This window comes from Desmodus rotundus, chromosome 6 (genome assembly GCF_022682495.2).
Source record: "Desmodus rotundus isolate HL8 chromosome 6, HLdesRot8A.1, whole genome shotgun sequence".
Lineage (NCBI taxonomy): Eukaryota > Metazoa > Chordata > Mammalia > Chiroptera > Phyllostomidae > Desmodus > Desmodus rotundus.
In genome coordinates, this window is record NC_071392.1 from 132855533 (window position 1) to 132876076 (window position 20544).

The 20544-nt window shown below is 39.1% G+C and overlaps 1 protein-coding gene and 1 pseudogene across 7 annotated transcripts in view; both read left to right on the forward strand.

Annotated features, from left to right (window-relative positions):
* Positions 1 to 20544, forward strand: part of CFAP61 (cilia and flagella associated protein 61) — a 354209-nt gene that overhangs the window by 266350 nt on the left and 67315 nt on the right. For all 7 annotated transcript variants that reach the window (XM_045194437.2, XM_053927357.2, XM_045194438.3 and 4 more), the window contains one exon: positions 3421 to 3713. In XM_045194437.2, coding sequence (XP_045050372.2) covers positions 3421 to 3713 — 293 coding nt within the window. The remainder of the gene's footprint in view (positions 1 to 3420; positions 3714 to 20544) is intronic.
* On the forward strand, positions 6256 to 6414 carry LOC128781289 (U2 spliceosomal RNA; annotated as a pseudogene).

A 20544-nucleotide genomic window follows, 5' to 3' on the forward strand; every position in this document is an offset into this window, starting at 1 on the left:
TTGAATCTAAGATAGTGATATGAGCCATTACTTTCGTCTCTTTTTCCCCAGCTGGGCTGTTGACACCAAAGCCCCTCTTTTCTCATAGAAGCATCCTTACACATTCTTCTCAAAGGCTGCTGCAGGTTATCAGTGAGAGAATGACCCAGTGCTCCTTCTTGCCAGCTTTAATCTGGGGAGCTTTCACACAGTTGTCTTTTTATTGTCACCTTTCTTGCCCTCTGCTTCCTGTTTCAGATCTATAATCTTAGTGGTGCATAATTTATTCCTTAAAAGGAGGAACAAAGATTAGCCTCCCATGAAAACTGCTATGGTTGTATTCTATTATCCTTTATTGAAAACTCGCCCAGACTGTTCTTTTTTTTTTTTTAACTTTTTAAAATTTCTTTATTGCTTATCTTTGATTTTCAAGGAAATTTTACTTTTCGATCTGTAGTCCTTGCTTTCTAGTCTATGTAAATAACATAAGCAGGGAGTGTATTCTTAGAAAGGGACACTTTTTTTTCATATATTTAATGATTATGCTATTACAGTTGTCCCATTTCCACCCCTTCGCTCAACTCCATCCTGCCCACCTCCTCCGTCCCATATTCCCCCCCTATAGTTCATGTCCATGGGTCATACTTATAAGTTCTTTGGCTTCCACATTTCCTACACTATTCTTATCCTCCCCCTGTCTATTTTTCACCTATCATTTATGCTATTTATTCTCTGTACCTTTTCCCCCCTCTCTCTCCCTCCCAATCCCCTATTGATAACCCTCCATGTGATCTCCATTTCTGTGGTTCTGTTTCTGTTCTTGTTGTTTGCTTAGTTTGCTTTTGTTTTGGTTTTAGGTGTGTTAATAACTGTGAGTTTGCTGTCATTTTTACTGTTCATGTTTTTTATCTTCTTTTTCTTAGATAAGTCCCTTTAACATTTCATATAATAATGGCTTGGTGATGATGAACTCCTTGAACTTGACCTTATCTGAGAAGCACTTTATCTTCCCTTCCATTCAAAATGATAGCTTTCCTGGATACAGTAATCTTGGATGTAGGCCCTTGCCTTTCATGACTTGGAATACTTCATGCCAGCCCCTTCTTGCCTGTAAGGTCTCTTTGGAGAAATCAGCTGACAGTCTTATGGGAAGTCCTTTGTAGGTAACTGTCTCCTTTTCTCTTGCTGCTTCTAAGATTCTCTCCTTCTATTTCATCTTGGGTAATGTAATTATGATGTGCCTTGGTGTGTTCCTCCTTGGGTCCAGCTTCTTTGGGACTCTCTGAGCTTCCTGGACTTCCTGGAAGTCTATTTCCTTTGCCAGACTGGGGAAGTTCTCCTTCATTATTTGTTCAAATAATTTTTTGTTCTTCCTCTTCTCCTTCTGGCACCCCTATAATTTGGATGTTGGAACGTTTCAAGATTTCCTGGAGGTTGCTAAGCCTCTCCTCATTTTTCCGAATTCTTGTTTCTTCATTCTTTTCTGGTTGGATGTTTCTTTCTTCCTTCTGGTCCACACCGTTGATTTGAGTCCCAGTTTCCTTCACATCACTATTGGTTCCTTGTACATTTTCCTTTGTTTCTCTTAGCATAGACTTCATTTTTTCATCTGGTTTTCGACCAAATTCAACCAATTCTGTGAGCATCTTGATAACCAGTGTTTTGAACTGTGCATCTGATAGGTTGGCTGTCTCTTCCTCGCTTAGTTGTATTTTTTCTGGAGCTTTGAAGTGTTCTGTCATTTGGGCCTTTTTTTTTTTTTTTTTGTCTTGGCATGGCTGTTACTTAAAGGGACGGAGACTTAGGTGTTCACCGGGGCGGGGTAAAGCTGGTTGCTGCGCTGTGATGCTGCACGTGGGGGAGGGGCTGAGAGGGAGCAATGGCGCCCGCTTCACTCTCCACCAGATTTCAGTCTTTCACTCCACTACCCACATTCAAACTGGGCCCCTCTGGTGCTGGTTCCTGAGTGGATGGGCTTGTGCATGCCCTAGGCCCCTGTGGGTCTCTCCAAGGACCTCTCCTGTGAGGCTGGGAGTCTCTCCTGCTGCTGCCCCAACCCCCACGGGTGTTTTCAATCAGAGGTTTGAGGCTTTATTTCCCCGCGCTCGAGCCCTGGGTTGCGCAGTCTGCTTTGCTCCCCTGCCGTTTGTCTGGTTTATCTGTGCACAAATGTGGGGCCACGGGGTGCTACCCGCCGCTCTGCCTGCCCCGTTCTCCTTCACTCTGAGTCCGGCCCTCTCGGTTTATCTGCGCGAATGTGGGACCACAGGGTCTGCTAGTTCAGACTGCCTGCCCTGTTGGTCCTACACTCCACCAGTCTGGGTCCCACCATGGCCATGCGAGTCCTCTCTGCCCTGGCTGCCCGTCTCCGCCCCTCCTACCGGTCTGGATGAATGTTTATTTTTTATTTCCTTTGTGTCGGACTTCCTTGCCGTTCGATTTTCTGTCAGTTCTGGTTGTGCGAGGAGGGGCATTGTGTCCACCTATGCCGCCATCTTGGTTCTCCCGGCAACTTTTGTAATATTTTTAAGACATATAAACAAACAATATAAACTGTTACCATCAAAATGTTACACAGGAGAAATCTCCCAAGATTATAGTGATTTTATTTTTACTTCCCTAAAAGATAGTCTTTGGCCCCTTTTGCTAGGTCTTGACACAGGAAATTCTAGAAATTAGAATTTAAATCTTTATAAGAATTTTCTGTTGGCCCTGGCCAGTGTGGTTCAGTTGGTTGAAGCGTTGTCCATAAGCCAAATGGTTGCTAGTTTAATTACCGATCATAGCACATATCTAGGTTGTGGGTTCCATCCTAGTTAGGACATGTATGGGAGGCAATACATCAATGTTTCTCTCTTGTTGAAGTTTCTATCCCTCCCTCCCCCTCTCTTCAAAATCAGTAAGCATGTCCTTGGGTGAGGAAAAAAATAAGGAAAAAAAAATTATCCTTGAAAAGCAGAATATTCTAGTCTTTAGTTCTCAAAAAAAGGAAAAATTTCCTTGAAATCAGCAGGGTTCAACATTTAAATATTCATATATCCATACCATCATATACATGAATTTCTTTTAGCACTGTCCTTTTCATCTTAGGAGGAACTTGAATGTATTGCAAACTTTAGTAGTTTTTTCCTTAATAAGTGTGGCAAAGAGGGAAGAAAAACAGGATGAAAGGTTTTATTTATTATAATTACCACTTTCAAATTATAGGAACAATTATAGTGAATGTCCTACTTCTGAGTTAAAATATTTGACTACTTTGTGGGATGTTTTGTGCCAATTCTTTACTAAATTATCTTGGTCATCGTTGCTAGGTAACACCACTGGCTTCCAGCAACTGAAAAATGAGAGGCTTACAAGGAGCATTTCTGTATTATTAGCATTTGACTAATAAGGTTGTTCCCTTTTTTAAACTGAATAACTTAGCATTTTCCCCTTTTCTAGGGAATATCATTGTCTATGGGGATACAATTGACACTTACACCACAGTGGAGACACTCTTAAACCTTGGCATAAGGGGCTCCTGCATCCACTTCGTGCAACCGCCGCCCACCTCCACCATCACCTGCATCAACAACTACTCAGTGGAAAGCGCAGTGGAGGACGCACTCCAAGCGGCAGGGGTTACCATTTACCGGGAGGCACTCCTGGCTCAGTGGAATGAGGGCCAAAACCCAGACCCTATTCGCAGTGCCTGCTTCACCACGCCCACCAAGCCTTTCAAACTTACGTGCTCTGTAAGTAGGTCTTGTGAACTTCACTTCCTGCCTGTGGACTTGGGGTCTGAAAGGTGGTGGATGATAAATTTATAGTCATGATCTTGGGTTTTGTGTCCTAATTGCTCAGTTTATCTATTGCTGAGTAACAAGCCATCCCAAACTTAGTGGCACAATACAAGAATCATGTGTTGTTATTCTATCTCATGGTCCTGGGGCTGGACTGGGCTCAGCTGGGCAGTTCACACCAGAGGTCACTCCTGGTTGAAGTCAGAACATGAGTGGGGCTGGAATTAGCTAGAAAGTATGTTTGCCCACATGTCTACTTGCTGATGCTAGATCAACTTTAGTTGAAATTTTGGCCAGAACACTTATTAATGACCCCTTCATGTGACTGGGCTTCGTTTTACCATGGTGGCTTGGTTCTAAGAGCAAGTGGAGAGACGGAGAGACAGAGAGAGAATGAGAGAGAGAGAGAAAGGGAGAGAAAACTAATCACTTTTCATGCCCTAGCCTCAGAAGCCAAGTGGCATCACTCCACCTGCATTCTACTAACTAGAGGCAAGTCACTAAGGCTGGTCCATAGTCAACGGAAGGGAATTAGACCTCACATCTTCCTGGAAGGAATGTCAAAGATTTGAAGAGTGCCAACACTGAGAGGTTGCCATGTCCCCAGCACAATGCTGCATGCTTGCAATGCATTCTGTCACTTCCTCACAACAGCTCTGTAAAGGGAAGCATCCCATTTTACACATAAGGACATCATGGCTCCAAGTAATGGTGTGTTGGGATACCACCCAGGTCAGCAAGGTCCCCTAAGTCTATGTTGCTGTTAACATTTTCAGATCCTGCATATACCAATAGTGAGTCTTTCTCCATGGAATAGAGACTTAGGTATATAAAGAGTGTATCCCCCTTTATTTTGGATGGGGGGAATGTAACAGCTCAACCTGTATCCTCAGAGTTGCCAGTTTAGGAGATTAGCAGAAGTCCAAAGGGAGAGAGGGAAAGGGCTGGTCAATCCAATGAGGAAGCAGGAGACGCCACACAAAGGAGAGGCTGAGGTTAGTGTGAGTACTGGAGCTGTGTAGGCCAAGGGTGTATGATAGCCATTATGGTAAAAAAAAAATGCCAGCAACATTTAGTAGGCAAACTGGTTGGGGAGGTAGGTGGGAGTTCATAGCAAGCCCTTGCCTAGAACAAGGGGTTGGTTAGCCTAAGTCAGGGCTTCTCACCCAAGTGTCTTTAAGGGTAGATAATGATGACTCTTATCCCCACAGAGTCTAGACAGGGGAGATTTCTCTGAAATTTCTCATTTTATCCTGATAATCCATGGAAATTTTGCATTCTACTCTTTAGTACATTCATTTATTCATACATTCCACAATATTACATATTTATATAATATTAGGTCTTAGGTTCTATCCTAAGTAAGAGGGATGTAACAGTGAAAAAGACAAAAGAAGTTCACCTTATTTTATAAAACAGGCATCCTCTGCACAGGAATGTTACAATACCTATTTACAATAAGAAAAATCAAACTGTTTTCACCCAAATTTCCCTTCTGCCCCCCAAAATGGCCATCCTGGAGGATGTGCCAACTGTATCCTGGGAAACCTCTGGAAGTGAATACATACCCTGTGTAGGAAGCAGAGTCATAAGGAAACTTCCCCAAATATCCAATTGAATACAGGTTCTCTAGCAGCCTCAGGGAAGAACTGGAGTCATGGCAAAGACACCTTGAAAATACTTGCAACTACTTTGATCCAAAAACACCTTGCTGCTAAAACTTCAACTTAAAGCAATCTGGGTTAGACATTGGCCTACTATCAGGTGAAGTCTTCTGCTCTACCTGCTCTGCTCTTCACCACAAGGAGTGGCCTCTGCAGAAGATACTTCCCAGTCCTGGTTGCTCTCTGACATCCAGATACTAGCAGGAGATTAGAAATACGAAGACGGGAAAAGTCAGGGTATTTATCCTGCTGTCTACAATAGGCATCATCTCTCTCAGGACATTTGGAAACTTTTGGTGGGGATGAATATATTTATGATGTTTACTGTGGTGATGGTGTTTTGGGTTGAATTATGTCCCCCTAGAGAGATATATTAGAAATCCTAACCCCCAGTACCTGCAAATGTGACCTTATTTGGAAATAGGTTCTTTGCAGTTGTAATCAAGTAATGAGAAGGTCATACAGGATTGGGGTGGGCCTTAAGTCTAATGACTGGTGCCTTCATATGGAGAAAGATATTTGATGACACAGAAGAGACACATAAGGAGAAAGGCCATGCATATGATGACAGAGGCAGAGATTACAGTGATGGCAGTTACAAGTCACTGAAGGTATATTAGTTATGGGGCAAGAATTGCCAGCAACCACCAGAAGCTAAGAGACAGAGAAAGAATCTTCCCTAGATCCTTAAGAGGGAGCATGATCCTAACACTTTGACTTCAGACATCTAGTCTTCAGAACAGTGAAAGAGTAAATTTCTATTGTTTTAAGTCATCCACTTTGCCATACTTAATTATAGCACGCCTAGGCAACTAAAACAGATGGTGTGTATCACTTCTTGGTCTTTTGGCTAAGATCAAGTGTAGTGTCTGTTCTTACCACCTTTTTTTTCTTTTTGTAAAAGGTTTTTTTTTTAATTTTTATTGTTATTCGATTACAGTTGTATGCCTTTTCTCCCCATCCCTCCACCCCACCCCAGCTGAACCCCCTTCCCTCCCCCACCTCCACCCTCCCCCTTCATTTTGTCCATGTGTCCTTTATAGTAGTTTCTGTAATCCCCTCTCCTCACTGTCCCCTCCCCACTCCCCCCTGACCATTGTTAGATTGTTCTTAACTTCAATGTCTCTGGTTATATTTTGTTTGCTTTTTTCTTCTGTTGACTATGTTCCAGTTAAAGGTGAGATCATAGGGTATTTGTCCCTCACCGTCTGGCTTATTTCACTTAGCATAATGCTCTCCAGTTCCATCCATGCTGTTGCAAAGACTATAAGCTCCTTCTTTCTCTCTGCTGTGTAGAATTCCATTGTGTAAATGTACCACAGTTTTTGGAACCACTCATTTGCTGATGGGCACTTAGGTTGCTTCCAGTACTTGGCTATTGTAAATTGTGCTGCTATGAACATTGGGGTGCACAGGTTCTTTTGAATTGGTGTTTCAGGGTTCTTAGGGTATAATCCCAGCAGCGGAATTGCTGGGTCAAAGGGCAGTTCCATTTTTAGTTTTCTGAGGAAATTCCATAGTGTTTTCCACAGTGGCCTCACCAGTCTGCATTCCCACCAACAGTGCACTAGGGTTCCCTTTTCTCCGCATCCTCTCCAACATTTGTTTGTGGATTTGTTTATGTTGGCCATGCCTTTTCTTTAGACTTAGCCAAATTCCTTTTGTAAATTCCTCTTGATTTGTTTATGATGGTCATTCTGACCAGTGTGAGGTGGTATCCCATTGTGGCTTTAATTTACATCTATCTCTCTGATAGCTATTTTTTGAAAAGGGTATTTTTACTCCATTTTATGCTGCTGCCCCTTCTGTCGAATATTAATTGACCCTAGAGGCTTGGGCTTATTTCTGGGCTCTCTGTTTTGTTCCACTGGTCTATGTGCCTGTTTGTATGCCAGTACCAGGCTGTTTTGATTACAGTGGCCTTGTAATACAGTTTGATATCAGGTATTGTGATCCCTCCTACTTTGTTCTTCTTTCTCAAAATTTCTGCAGCTATGCAGGGTCATTTATGATTCCATATAGATTTTTGAAATGTTTGTTCTCTATCTGTAAATTATGTCATGGGCACTTTAATAGGGATTGCATTGAATCTATAAATCGCTTTGGGTAGTATGGCCATTTTGATGATGTTAATTTTTCCAATCCATGAGCATGGTACATGCTTCCATTTGTTTGTGTCTTCCTTAATTTCTTTCTTCAGTGTTGTGTAATTTTCTGAGTATAGATCTTTTACCTCCTTGGTTAGGTTTATTCCTAGATACTTTATTTTTCTTGTTGCTATATCAAATGGAATGGGATTTTTTTCCTGATTTATGTTTCTGATATTTCATTGTTGATGTACAAAGATGCCTTTGATTTCTGTGTATTGACTTTGTATCCCGCTGTTCTGCCAATTTCATTTATTAGGTCGAGTAGTTTTTTGGTGGAGTCTGTAGGATTTTCTATATACACTATCATGTCATCTGCAAACAATGACAGTTTTACTTCCTCCTTTCCAATTTGGATGCCTTTTGTTTCTTTTTCTTGTCTGATTGCTGTGGCTAGGAGTTCCAGTACTATGTTAAATAAGAGTGGTGCAAATGGACATCCTTGTATTGTTCATTATCTTATGGGAAATACTTTAGTTTTTTGTCCAATGAATAAGATGTTGGTTATTGGTTTTTTATATGTGGCCTGTATTACATTGAGGTATGATCCCTCTATTTCCACTACACTAAGAGTTTTCATCATGAATAAGTGCTAGATTTTAATCAAATACCTTTTCTGCATCTATTAATATGATCGTGTGATTTTTATCTTTTATTTTGTCTGGTTGATGTATCACATTTATTGATTTGACAATAGTGTACTAACCTTGCATGCCTGGGATAAGTCTCACTTGATCATGTTCTATGGTCTTTTTAATATATTGCTGGATCTGGTTTGCTAATATTTTGTTGAAGGTTTTAGCATGTATGTTCATCAGGGATATTTGTGTATAATTTTCTTTCTCTGTTTTGTCCTTATCTGCTTTTGGAATTAGGATAATACTGGCCTCCTAAAGAAGTACTTGGAAGTCTTCCCTCCACTTGAAATTTTTGGAAGAATTTGAGAAGGATAGGTTTTAGTTCTTCTTTGAATGATTGGTAAAATTCACCTGCGAAGCCATCTGGTCCAGGACTTTTGTTTGCTGGGAGTTTGTTGATTACTGCTTCAATATCATTGTTTTTTATCAATCTATTCAGGTTTTCTGGTTCTTCCTGATTCAGTTTTGGAAGATTGTATGTTTCTAGATATTTATCCATTTCACCGAGGTTGTCCAATCTCTTGGCATATAATTGTTCATTGTGTTTTCTTATAATCCCTTGCATATGTGTGATCGCAGTTGTTACGTCTCCCCTTTCATTTCTGATTTTATTTATTTGGTCATCTCTGTTTTTTTTCATGTTAGTCTGATTAAAGTTTTGTCAGCCTTTTTTTCCCCCAAAGAATCAGCTCCTGGTTCCATTGATCTTTTGTATTGTTTTTATAGTTTATGTTGTTTATTTCCTCACTGATCCTGATTATTTCCTTCCTTCTACTTTGGACTGTGTTATTGTTTTTCTAGTTCTTGTAGGTGTAGATCTAGATTGTTTGAGATTTTTCTTGCTTCTTGAAGTAGGCCTGTAGAACTATGAACTTGCCTCTCAGGACTGCTTTTGCTGTGTCCCGTATGTTTTGGGTTGCTGTGTGTTCATTTTCATTTGTTTCCAGATAATTTTTAGTTTCTTACTTGATCTCATTGATGACCCATTCATTGTTTAATAACATGCTATTTATACTCCATGTATTTGAATGATTTTGTCTTTTTATTGAGATTAATTTCTAACTTCATGCCATTGTGAGTAGAGAAAATCCTTGATATGATTTAGATGTTCTTGAATTTGTTAAGACTTACTTTGTATCCTACCATTTGGTCTATCTTTGAGAAAGATCCATGTGCACTTGAGAAGAATGTATATTCTGCTGCTTTGGGATGAAATGTTCCATACATATTGATTAAATCTATTTGATCTAGTATGTCATTTAACGTCATTATTTCCTTGTTGATTTTTGTCTGGAATGTCATCCATTGATGACAGTGGGGTGTTAAAATCCCCTGTTATGACTGTATTGCTGTCCATCTCTTAAAGTTTACCAAACTTTTCTTTCTATATTTAGGTGCTCCTATATTGGTGAATATATATTTACAAGGGTTATATCCTCTTGCTAGATTGATCCCTTTAGTATTATGGATTGACCTTCTTTGTTTCTTTTTATGGCCTTTGTTTTGAAGTCTGTTTTGTTAGATATAAGTATTGCAACCCCAGCTTTTTTTGTTTCCATTTGCATGGAATATTTTCCTCCATTCCTTTACTTTCAGCCTGTGGAACTCTTTTGTTCTGAGGTAAGTCTCTGTCAGACAGCATATATATTTCCTGTTTTCTTATCCATTCAGCTACCCTACATTTTTTTATTGGAGCATTTAATTTATTTATATTTAGGTCTTTGTGTATAGGTATTTATTTATTGCCACTTTTTAATTGTACCTATGTTTTTTCCTCTCCCTTTTCTTCTTCTTAAAGCAATTCATTTAACTTGTTTTTTTTTGGGGGGGGGGGCCTGGGAAGCTCTTTATTTGGTCTTCAATTTTAATAACAGTCTTGCTAGGTAGAGTATTCTTGGTTGCATGTTCTTAGTTTTCATCATTTTGAATACTTTATCCCAATCCCTTCTTGCCTGAAGTGTTTCTGTTGAGAAATCAGCTGACAGCCTTATGGGGACTCCCTTGTAGGTAACTATCTCTGTCTTGCTGCTTTTAAGATTCTCTCTTTGTCTTAGCCCTTTGCCACTTTAATTATGATGTGTCTTGGTGAGAGTGTCTTTGGGTTCATCCTGATTGGGACTCTCTGTGCTTCCTGAACTTGTGTCATGTTTTCCTTCATCAGGTTAGGGAAATTTTCTGTCATTATTTCTTCAAACAGGTTTTCCATATCTTGCTCTCTTTTCTGTTCTTCTGGTACCCCTAAGATGTGGATGTTATGTTTTGTGTTGTTCCAAAGATCCCTTAAACTATTTCCCTACTTTTTAGTTCTTTTTTTCTCTTTGCTTCTCTGATTGGGTGATTTTTTTCTAAATAGTCCCCTAATTTGCTGACTCAGTCCTCTGCTTCATCATACTGATTATTCTTTTCAGTGTATTCTTCTTTGCAGGTATGTTATTTTTCCTTTCTGCCTGGTTATTTTTCATGGTTTCTATGTCCTTTTTCTTAATGTTGAGCATCCATATAAGCATTACTTTGAACTCTGTATCTGATAAATTGCTTGCCTCCATTTCATTTAGATCTTTTCTGGAGGCTCCTCTTCTCCCATTTGGGACCTGTTTCTTTGATTCCCCATTTTGACTGCCTTTTTGTATTTGTTTCCATATATTAAATAGAACTTCTGTGACTCCCAGAATAGGTGGGATGGCCTTTTGTAGTAGGTGTCTTCTGGGGCCCAGTGTTGCAGTCTCCTCTATCACCTGAACTGAGTGCTCTAGAGATGATCCTTGTGTGAGTTCCATGGGTCCTCCTGCTGTGATTAGTTCTTGATTGCTGTTGTCTCATGCATGGGATATCTCAACCCTTGGGCTTGTTGACTGTAGGGCTCAACCCTGACCACATTATGCAAATTGTTACACAGATGCTGAGCAAAAAAACCAAGACAATACAAAACAAAACTACAAACAGCTCAACACAAAATGAAACAAACACAAAGAACATAAAGACAAGAACAAAAAGAACCCGAATGAAGAAAGAGACAAAAAACACACACAAGAAACAACAAAAAATAAAATAATAAAAAGAGAAACAGAATAAAAGACAAGAAACAAAAAGAATATGAAGAAGGAAAAAAGAAACAAAAGTGAGAATTATATAAAAGGGATGAAGGAAAAGAAAGGAAAGGATAAAGAAAGAGAAAATTAAGATGACCTAAAATAAAGAATAGGAAAGGAAAAACAGGAAGACAAAGAATAAAAAACCCAAAGGAGAGAAAAAATAGAGTGAGAATAAAAAAGAGAGAGAAAGGGATATGGATGCCAAAAAACCCAAAAAACAACAAAAATAAATTAGAAAAGAGAAGATTAAAAAAGGAAAAAGTGTTCTACAGTTTGTTGTTTCTGGTCAGATGTCACTAGATAAGCTGAATGTGAAGCTTCTTGAGTCTTGTTTTGATGTTGTCCAAAGGTAGCCACTTTTTTCCTAGTCTAGGGCTTCCCAAATAGTTTTCTGTTGCAAGCCAAGTCAGATGCTGCCCCTGCCTGGCCCTCCATGAGTTTTTCAGGGTGGAATTTCTAGTAAACCAGTGGGTGGGGCCTCCAGAACCCTGAAGTTGGGTCTGCCTAAGGTGTTGCCCTTCAAATGTTCCCAACTCTGAATTGCTGCCCCTTCCCCACAAAAATGGGCTCAGTGCAGGTAGTCAGGACCTAGTAGGGGTGACTCAAACAGACTAAGGAGTGGTGCCCTCTCTCTGTAGGAGGCAGGGTTCAGGCACTTCCTCTCCTTCCCATCGTGCTGCTTGGGCTGAAGGGTTAAACTTGCTGGGGAGCTGGGCTCTGCCTCCCCATATTGCACCTGCAGTGCACAGCCCCTACTCATCGGACTCCTGGACAGAAACCTGCCTGGGAGACGCAATCACAAAAACCCAGCTCTGCTTGTCTTGCTGTCACCTCTTCGCCTCCCACCCAAACAACAGAGGATTACCCACAGCTCCCCCCCAAAAAAAATATCTCTATGCAGTCAGCTACTGCAGGGAGGACCAAAACTTCCAGCTCCAACCAGTCTCAGAACAGGCCAAATGTCCCCCTTCACTGTGCTAACTGAGCAGAGAGGGGTCAAATTTCCAACCTAGCACCATACCCCTTTGCCTCAGAGCAGTCCCAGCATCTCTGTAGGTGTGGGAGGGTTGCTGCTTGAGTGCTCAGTGTAGGAGGGCGCACTCCTCTTCCTCAAGCCTCACTGCCCTGACTCCAGCTGGCTCTCTGCCCAAGGTCCTTTCATAGAATAGACGGCCCTTTGAGTTCACTGCTGGGTATACTAAGCAAGCCCCTCATCTGGCCCCAAACTGCAGCGTGGCCCCTCCAGCAGTCACAGATCGGGGCAAACTTCTCAAGCTAGTGTTTTAACAGTGGGCTGGCTTCCTCCCAGGGATGTTGTGCTCCAAGTCTCCCAGGTGGATCAGATGCCCCCTTGCTTCTCACTGCCTGAAGCTTCAAAATCTTCCTTTCCTACCTCTTGTTGCTCTGGTTTGGGTAACGCTGCTTGGGGCTCAGATGCTGCACTCCCAGGGGGAGAGACCTCTCCTGCCTCTGTATCCCCTGGCTTCCTAGTCACTGCACCTGTATGTGGGGGCTTACCCTGTCCTTATCTCTTCCCATCTTCCTCCACACTCCTGTTTCTAAATTTCTACAGCAGCTTCCCTGGTTTTTCAAGACAAATACCCTGCAGTTTAGCTGCAAGTCCATTCTGGGCCTGAGATCAAGTGGACCAAGCGTCCAGCTATTCTGCAACCATCTTGGAACCTCATCTATTTACTTTCTATTTATCTAGGTCTTTATGTCTAAAATGTATCTCTTATAGGTATCATAAAATAGATTGTATTAGAATTTTTTTACTGCATAACAAATTAGCACAAATTTAGCAGCCTGAAACAACATGCATTTGTTAACTCATAGTTCTACAACTCAGAAGTCATGATATGGCTGGCTTCTCTATTCACCGACTCTCAAGGCTAAAACCAAGGTGTCAGCCAGGCTGCACTCTATCAGGAGCTTTTGAGTTATGCTAGAATTTATGGGGGGGGGGGGGCTTCAGTTTAGGACTGAGGCCCCTGTCTCCTTGCTGGTTCAGTTCCTAGAGTCCATCCACATTCCTTGCTACATGGCCCCTTCCATCTTCAAGCTAGCAACAGAGAATCTTTGTTATGTCAAATTTCCTTTGAATTTTGAATGTCCTCCAGAAAAAGCCTGGTTGCTTTTTAAGGTCACACCTGACTAGGTCAGACCCACTAAGTATAATCTCCCTTTCCTAAAGTCAGCTAACCTAATCATGGGTGTGACCATCTTACTATATTCACAGTTCATACCACACTCAAAGAAGGAGTGGGAATTTGGGGGACCAGTTTAGAATTCTGCCTACCACGTGCCTTTTAAAGTCTTTTCTATCTCTGTCTTAATTGAAGTGTTTATATTACTAATATTTAAAGTAATTATTTATATGGTTAGATTTAGGTCTAACATTTTACTACTTGTTTACTGTCTTCCCCCTCCACTTTTTATTATTTTGCTCCTCCTTGCCTACTTCTAAAAAATTAGAGTATTTTTTAGTATTTTATATTAATTGGCTTTTGAGCTATATCTTGTTTTGAACTATATGTTATTGCTGTATGGATTATAATATACATCAGTAATCTTTCACATTCTAGTTAGAATTTTAATATACTATTTTACATAAAATATAAAAAACCTGGCAACAATACAGGTTTCTTCACTTCCTGGACATTCTCTTTTTGTTACAGTCATGTGTATCTACATACATTATATCTACATACACTCAAAAACAAACCAGATACTATTATAATTTTTGTTTAAATAGTTACATATATAACTGTTTAAGAACTTAAGAAGAAAAATAGACTTTATATTTACCCAGATATTTTCCAATTTTATTTTTATTTATTTCTGAAAATCCAGGTTCCCCTCTGATCTAATTTACCTTCAGCCTGAACTTTCTATAGTACATACAATTAATTGCAAGTCTGAAGATTGCCCAGGTTTACTCTATCTGAAAATATCTTTTTTTGGCCTTTATTCTTGAAAGATAGTTCCATTGGATATAAAATCATGGACTGACAGGTTTTTTTTCTTTCAGCACTCTGAAGATGTTTCTTCATCTTCTGACATCCACGAATTTTGTTTTAAAAAATTTCTATTCATTTGAATTGTTCCCCTGTATGTAATGTGTCATTTTCCCTAGGTGCTTTCAAGGTTTCCTTTTTATCTTTGGTGTTCAGCAGTTTCATCCTGTGAGGATTCTGTGTTTATGTCTCAAAGTGTGATTTTTCTTGAATTTATCTTGTTTGGGGTTTGTTGAGCTTCTTGTCTACATTTTTATGACTTTCACTAAATTTTAGCAAGTTTGTGACCATTAATAATTGCCTCATAATTTGTAATAATCTTGCCATTAAAAATCTTTCCTCTCTTTCTGGGACTGCAATTACATACCCTGTTGACAACTTATGCTGTTGACTTTTTGCTGTTGTCTCACGAAGCTCTAAGGCTCTATTCACTTCTATCAATCTCTTTTTTTCCTCTTTTGCTGTTCTTCAAATTGGGTAATTTCTATTGATATTACTGTCGATATAGGTTCACTGTCTCTTTTCTCTGTGCATAAAGTGTATAAAGTAACTACAATTCATGGTCTTTAAAAAGCTGCCAAAATAAGGGAAATTACTCCCATGCTGGTCATTGCTCCAAGTTTTTACTGCCCTAACAATCTACCCATTTTTAAATAATCATCAGAATCCTCAGGTAATAGTTTTTATATTTTGACATTATTATATGTTGCTATAACATACATATTACAATATGCATTATAATATTTTATATTTTAATGTATTTTAGACTGTGCTATTACAATTTTCCCAACTTTCCTCTGTTGTCCCCCATCCTCCCAGTACTCCCATTCCTTCCAGCATTCCCCTCTCTTAGTTCATGTCCATGGATCGTGCATATAAGTTCTTTGTCTTCTCCATTTCCTATAAAGTCTTAACACCCCCTTATTTTGTACCTAGCAATTTATGCTTCTTAATCCCTGCACCTTTCCCTCATTCTCCCCCTTCTCCCTCCCAGCTAATAACCCTCCAAGTGATCTCCATATCTATGATTTATTACTGTTTTGGCTGTTTGCTTAGTTTGTTTTTTTAGATTCAGTTGTTGATAGTTGTGAATGTGTTGCCATTTTAATGTTCATAGGTTTGATCTTCCTTTTCTTATATAAGACACTTTAATATTTCATATAATAATGGCTTGGTGATGATGAACTCCTTTAACTTTACCTTGTCTGGGAAGCACTTTATCTGCCCTTCTATTCTAAATGATAGGTTTGCTGGATAGAGTAATCTTGGTTGAAGGTCCTTGCTTTTCATCACTTTGAATATATCTTGCCAGTCCCTTCTAGTCTAAAAAGTTTCTTTTGAGAAATCAGCTGACAGTCTTATGGGCACTCCTATATAGGTAACTATTGCTTTTCTCTTGTGGCTTTTAAGATTCTCTCTTTATCTTTAATCTTTGGCATTTTTAATTATGATGTGCTTTGGTGCGGTCCTCTTTGAATTCAACTTGTTTGGGATTCTCTGTGCTTCCTGGACTGGTACATCTATTTCCTTCATCAAATTAGGGAAGTTTTCTTTCATTATTTTTTCAAATAAGTTTTCATTTTCTTGATCTTCCTGTTCTCCTTCTGGCATCCCTATGATTTGGCTGTTGGTACTTTGGGGGCTCATGTTTTTGTTTTTTCCTTCTTGCTGTTCTGATTGAATGCTTTTTTCTTCCTTATGTCCCAAATAGTTGATTTGATTTTTGGCTTCATCCTATCCACTGTTGTTTCCCTGTAGTATTTTCTTTATTTCACTCAATGTAATCTTCATTTCTGCCTGGGTCTTTTTTATGCTGTTGCTGTACTCAGTGAGTTCTTTGAGCATCCTGATAACCAGTGTTTTGAACTCTGCATCTGATAGGTTGGTTATCTCAATTTCTTTTAATCCTTTTTCTGGGGTTTGTTCTGTTCTTCCATTTGGGCCATATTTCTTTTTCTCCTCAATTTGGCAGCCTTCCTGTTTTTGTTTCTGTGCATTAAGTAGAGCTGCTTTGACTCCCCATCTTAGTATCATGGCCTATTGTGGAAGAGCCTGCCTGTATATTGTGTGGGACGGAGCCTTAGGTGATCGATCACCAGGTCAACCTGTTTCACCACTTTGTGGCTCTTTGTGGGGAAGGGCTTGAAGAAGAGACAGTGCCACTACCTGGCTTCTATAGATTTGCCCAGGAGGAAGCCATCTCCTGGCACTCACTCTGTTTCCAGTTACTTCACTTTCTCCCCGTATGTCACCAGTGCCCTTCCAACTGTTGCCCTGGTGGTGAACCCAAGAGGGGCTGGGTCTGCATATGTCCTAAGTCCGTGTGGGCCCTTAATAGGAGTCTCCTGAGAATCTGGCAGTTTCTTCCATTGCCCCAACCCCCTCTGAATTTTGCAGCCAGAAGTTTGGGGATTTATCTTCCTGGTGCTGGAACCCTGGCCTGCTGGGTGGTCTGGTTTGGGGCTGGGATCCCTCACTTCATGGTGTCTCTCCTCATTTTTATCCACACACATGAATGTGGGACAAGTCATTCTGCCACCTCTCCATGCTACTCTGAGGCTATGTGCCTCTTTGTGTCTCTCCAACTCTCTCCACAACTCTGCCCCACCTACCTATCTGGATGAATGTGGCTTCTTTAAATCCTTGGTTGTCAGATTTCCATACAGCTCAATTTTCTGATGGTTCTGGGCAATATTTGTTCTGTAGTCTAGTTGTAATTTTTTTCTGTAGTTATGCAAGGACGCAAAGCATGTTTACCTATGCCTCCATCTTGACTGGGCTGTATTTTAGCTATATCAGTGACAGGATTAGTCTGAGAGGTTACCCCACCATAACAAAAGTAGAGTGCTCTTGAAGTTGGTGTTTTGTTCCCACATCAACTCCTCTCCACATCCTGCTTGGTAGTGGTGCTTTTTGGACTTCCAGCAAGATGTTTCAGCCTCCATTCAGGTTAGGCCCAAGGTATACAGACTCTTGAGATAATATCTTCCTTTCCTTCATAACATTCATTCCAGAATGAAATCCTCTGATTATCTTTGAGATTATTTCATTGGCATCCATCTCTCCAATTAGTATAATCTCCAAGTTTATCCTTTTCACCAAGATATTCTTGGGGCCTTGCACAAGAAGTGTTTGTATGCCCACAACTAACATCATACTTGATTACGAAAACCGGAAAACATTTCCTATAAGCTCAGGAACAAGACAAGGATGTTCATTCTCACCACATTTATTCAACATGGTATTGGAAGTCCTAGCCAGAGTGATTAGGCAAGAAAAAGAAAGAAAATGCATCCACATTGGAAAGGAAGAAGTAAAATATTACTATTTGCACATAACATGATATTATATACAGAAAACCCTAAACACTATCAAAAGTTGTTAGAACTAATAAATGAATTAAGTAAAGTTGCAGGATAAAAAAAATCAATACATGAAAATCTGTTTAATTTCTTTACACTAATAACAAGCAGGATAAAAAATCAGTACACAAAAATCTGTTTCATTTCTTTATAATAATAACAATCAGAAAGAGAAATTAGAACAATCCAATTTACAATTGCATCAAAAAGAATAAAATAACAAAATAAATTTAACCAAGGAGGTGAAAGACCTGTGTATTGAGAACCATAAGACGTCAATGACAGAAATTGAAGAAGACACAAATAAATGAAAAGATGTTTCATGCTGATGGATTGAAATATTTGATGTTTTTAAAATGTCCATGCTACCCATAGCAATGTACAGATTCATACAATTTCTTTCCAAATTCCAATGGTATTTTTCACAGAAATAGAACAAACAATACTAAAATTTGTGTAGAACCACAGAAGACTCTGAATAGCCAAATTAACCTTGAGAAGGAAGAAAAAAGCTAGAAGCATCACACTCCCTTATTTCAAACTATAATACAAAGCTATAGTAATTAAAACAGTATGGTACTTGCATAAAAACAGACATATAGATCAAGGAACAAAATATAGAGCCCAGAAATGAGCCCAGAAATAAACCCGTGCATAGATAATCAACTAATTTATGACAAAAGAGCCTGGAATGTGTAATGGGGAAAAACAGTCTCTTCAATAAATGGCATTGGGAGAATTGGATGACCACATGCAAATGAATGAAACTGGACCACTATCTTACATGATAAACAAAAATTAACTCAGAATAGATTAAAAACTTGAACATAAGACCTGAAATCATAAAACTCCCAGAAGAAAACAAAGGCAATAATTTCTTAACATAGGTCTTAGCATCATTTTTTTACTCTTAACACCAAAAACAAAAGCAAAAATAGACAAAGTGAGATTACATCGAACTAAAAAGCTTCTGCACAGCAAAGGAAACCATCAACAAAATGAAAAGGCAACCCACTCAATGGAAGAAAGTAATTACAAATCATGTATCTGATAATGGGCTAGTACCCAAAGTATATAAAGAACTCATACAACTCAATAGCAAAAAGAAAATCCCAATCTAATTCAAAAATGGGCAGAATATCTGAATAGACATTTTTCCAGAGGAGGCCTATAGATGGCCAACAGGCACATGAAAATATGCTAAACATCACTAATCATCAGGGAAATGCAAATCAAAATCACCATGAGACATCACTTCATACTTAATAGGATGGCTGTTGTCAAAAAGACAAGAAATATAAAGTTTTGGGGAGGATGTGAAGAAAAGGGAACCTTTGTGGACTGTTGGTAGGAATGTACATTTGTACAGTCACCATGCAAAACAGTGTGGAGGCTCCTCTAAAAATTAAAAATAAAACTACCATATGATCAGCCATTCCACACCTGGGTATTTGTCTGAAGAAAACAAAAACACCAACTTGAAAATGTTTACACATCCCAATGTTTATTGTAGCATTATATAGATATAATAACCAAGATATAGAAACAATCTAAGGGTCCATCAATGGATGAATGATAAAGAAATTGTGATACACACACAATGGAATATTATTCAGCAATAAAAAGAATGAAATCTTGCCATTTGCAACAACATGGATGGACCATGAGAGCATTATGCTAAGTGAAGTAACTCAGACAAAGAAAGACAAATACGGTATGACCTCTCCTATATGTTGAAGAAATAAAAGAAGCTCATCGATACAGAGAACAGATTGGTAGTTGCAAGAGGCAGGGAGTGGGGATGAAGAAAGGAGTGAACTGTTTATTTTTTAGTTTAAATAAATTGAATTTAAAATTTTTAAAGTGTTTTTCAGAATTTGTGATCAATGAAGTTTATCAGATTAATGACTCTTCATCTGCTAACCAGGGAGTTTTGCTCTCCCCACTCTGAATTATAAATATAAGTAGCCTTAAAGATTTATTCAGAACAATATCAATGTGGCCAGATATTTCTATTTCATATTTTATCCAACATGTAATATTCAGTTGTCATTACAGGAACACATGAATTGTGTTTGAAAGATCTGTAACTTAGAACACATGTTCCCATGAACAGTGTTAGATTTGCTTTTCCACAAAATCCTATGAAACCCCAAATGCAGCCAAAATGTGAATGCCTACATCAAAACAGTATAAAATAATACTATCACAATACTAGTAATTTTTAAAACCCAGGAAAAGAAGAATTAGTAGACTTAATTCTCTACTTAACAAAAAAGTAGGTTTAATTAGGAAAAATACTGAATAAGTTGAAGAATTTTTGTGGTGATGGTGAAGGGACTTGGAGCATTTTCAAGGACTCAAGAGGTTGACGGTACTGTTTTTTATGTATAAATTCAATTTAAATCAAATGGCTTTCTATATTTCTTTATGAGTGGGAAATCTACTTTATATAAATGGGATAGGAGTGTAGGTGAGAAAGAGTGGAGTAAGGAGACAAACATTCGGAGTCAGAGATGGACTTCAGAGAAATATAGTTTTCTGTGGTCACTGAATAAAAGTTATAAAACAGGAAAAATTCAAGAGATTCAAAAGAAAGAAGCTGCCTGGAATGGGAGTAACTGGAATAGGGTCACGTACCTGAGTGAACAGACACAGAGAAAAGGATAAGGATTCTCTTGGGTCCCTGAGGGGAGAATAAAGGGCATCACCAAGATGAAGGATGTGAGTCTTTCACTGTCCAATAGAACTTTCTGTGATGATGGAATGGTTTATATCTGTGTTGTCCAATATGGCAGCAAGTAGACACCTATAGTTTTTGAGCATATGAAATAGGCTACTACAACTAAGGGTCTGGATTTTT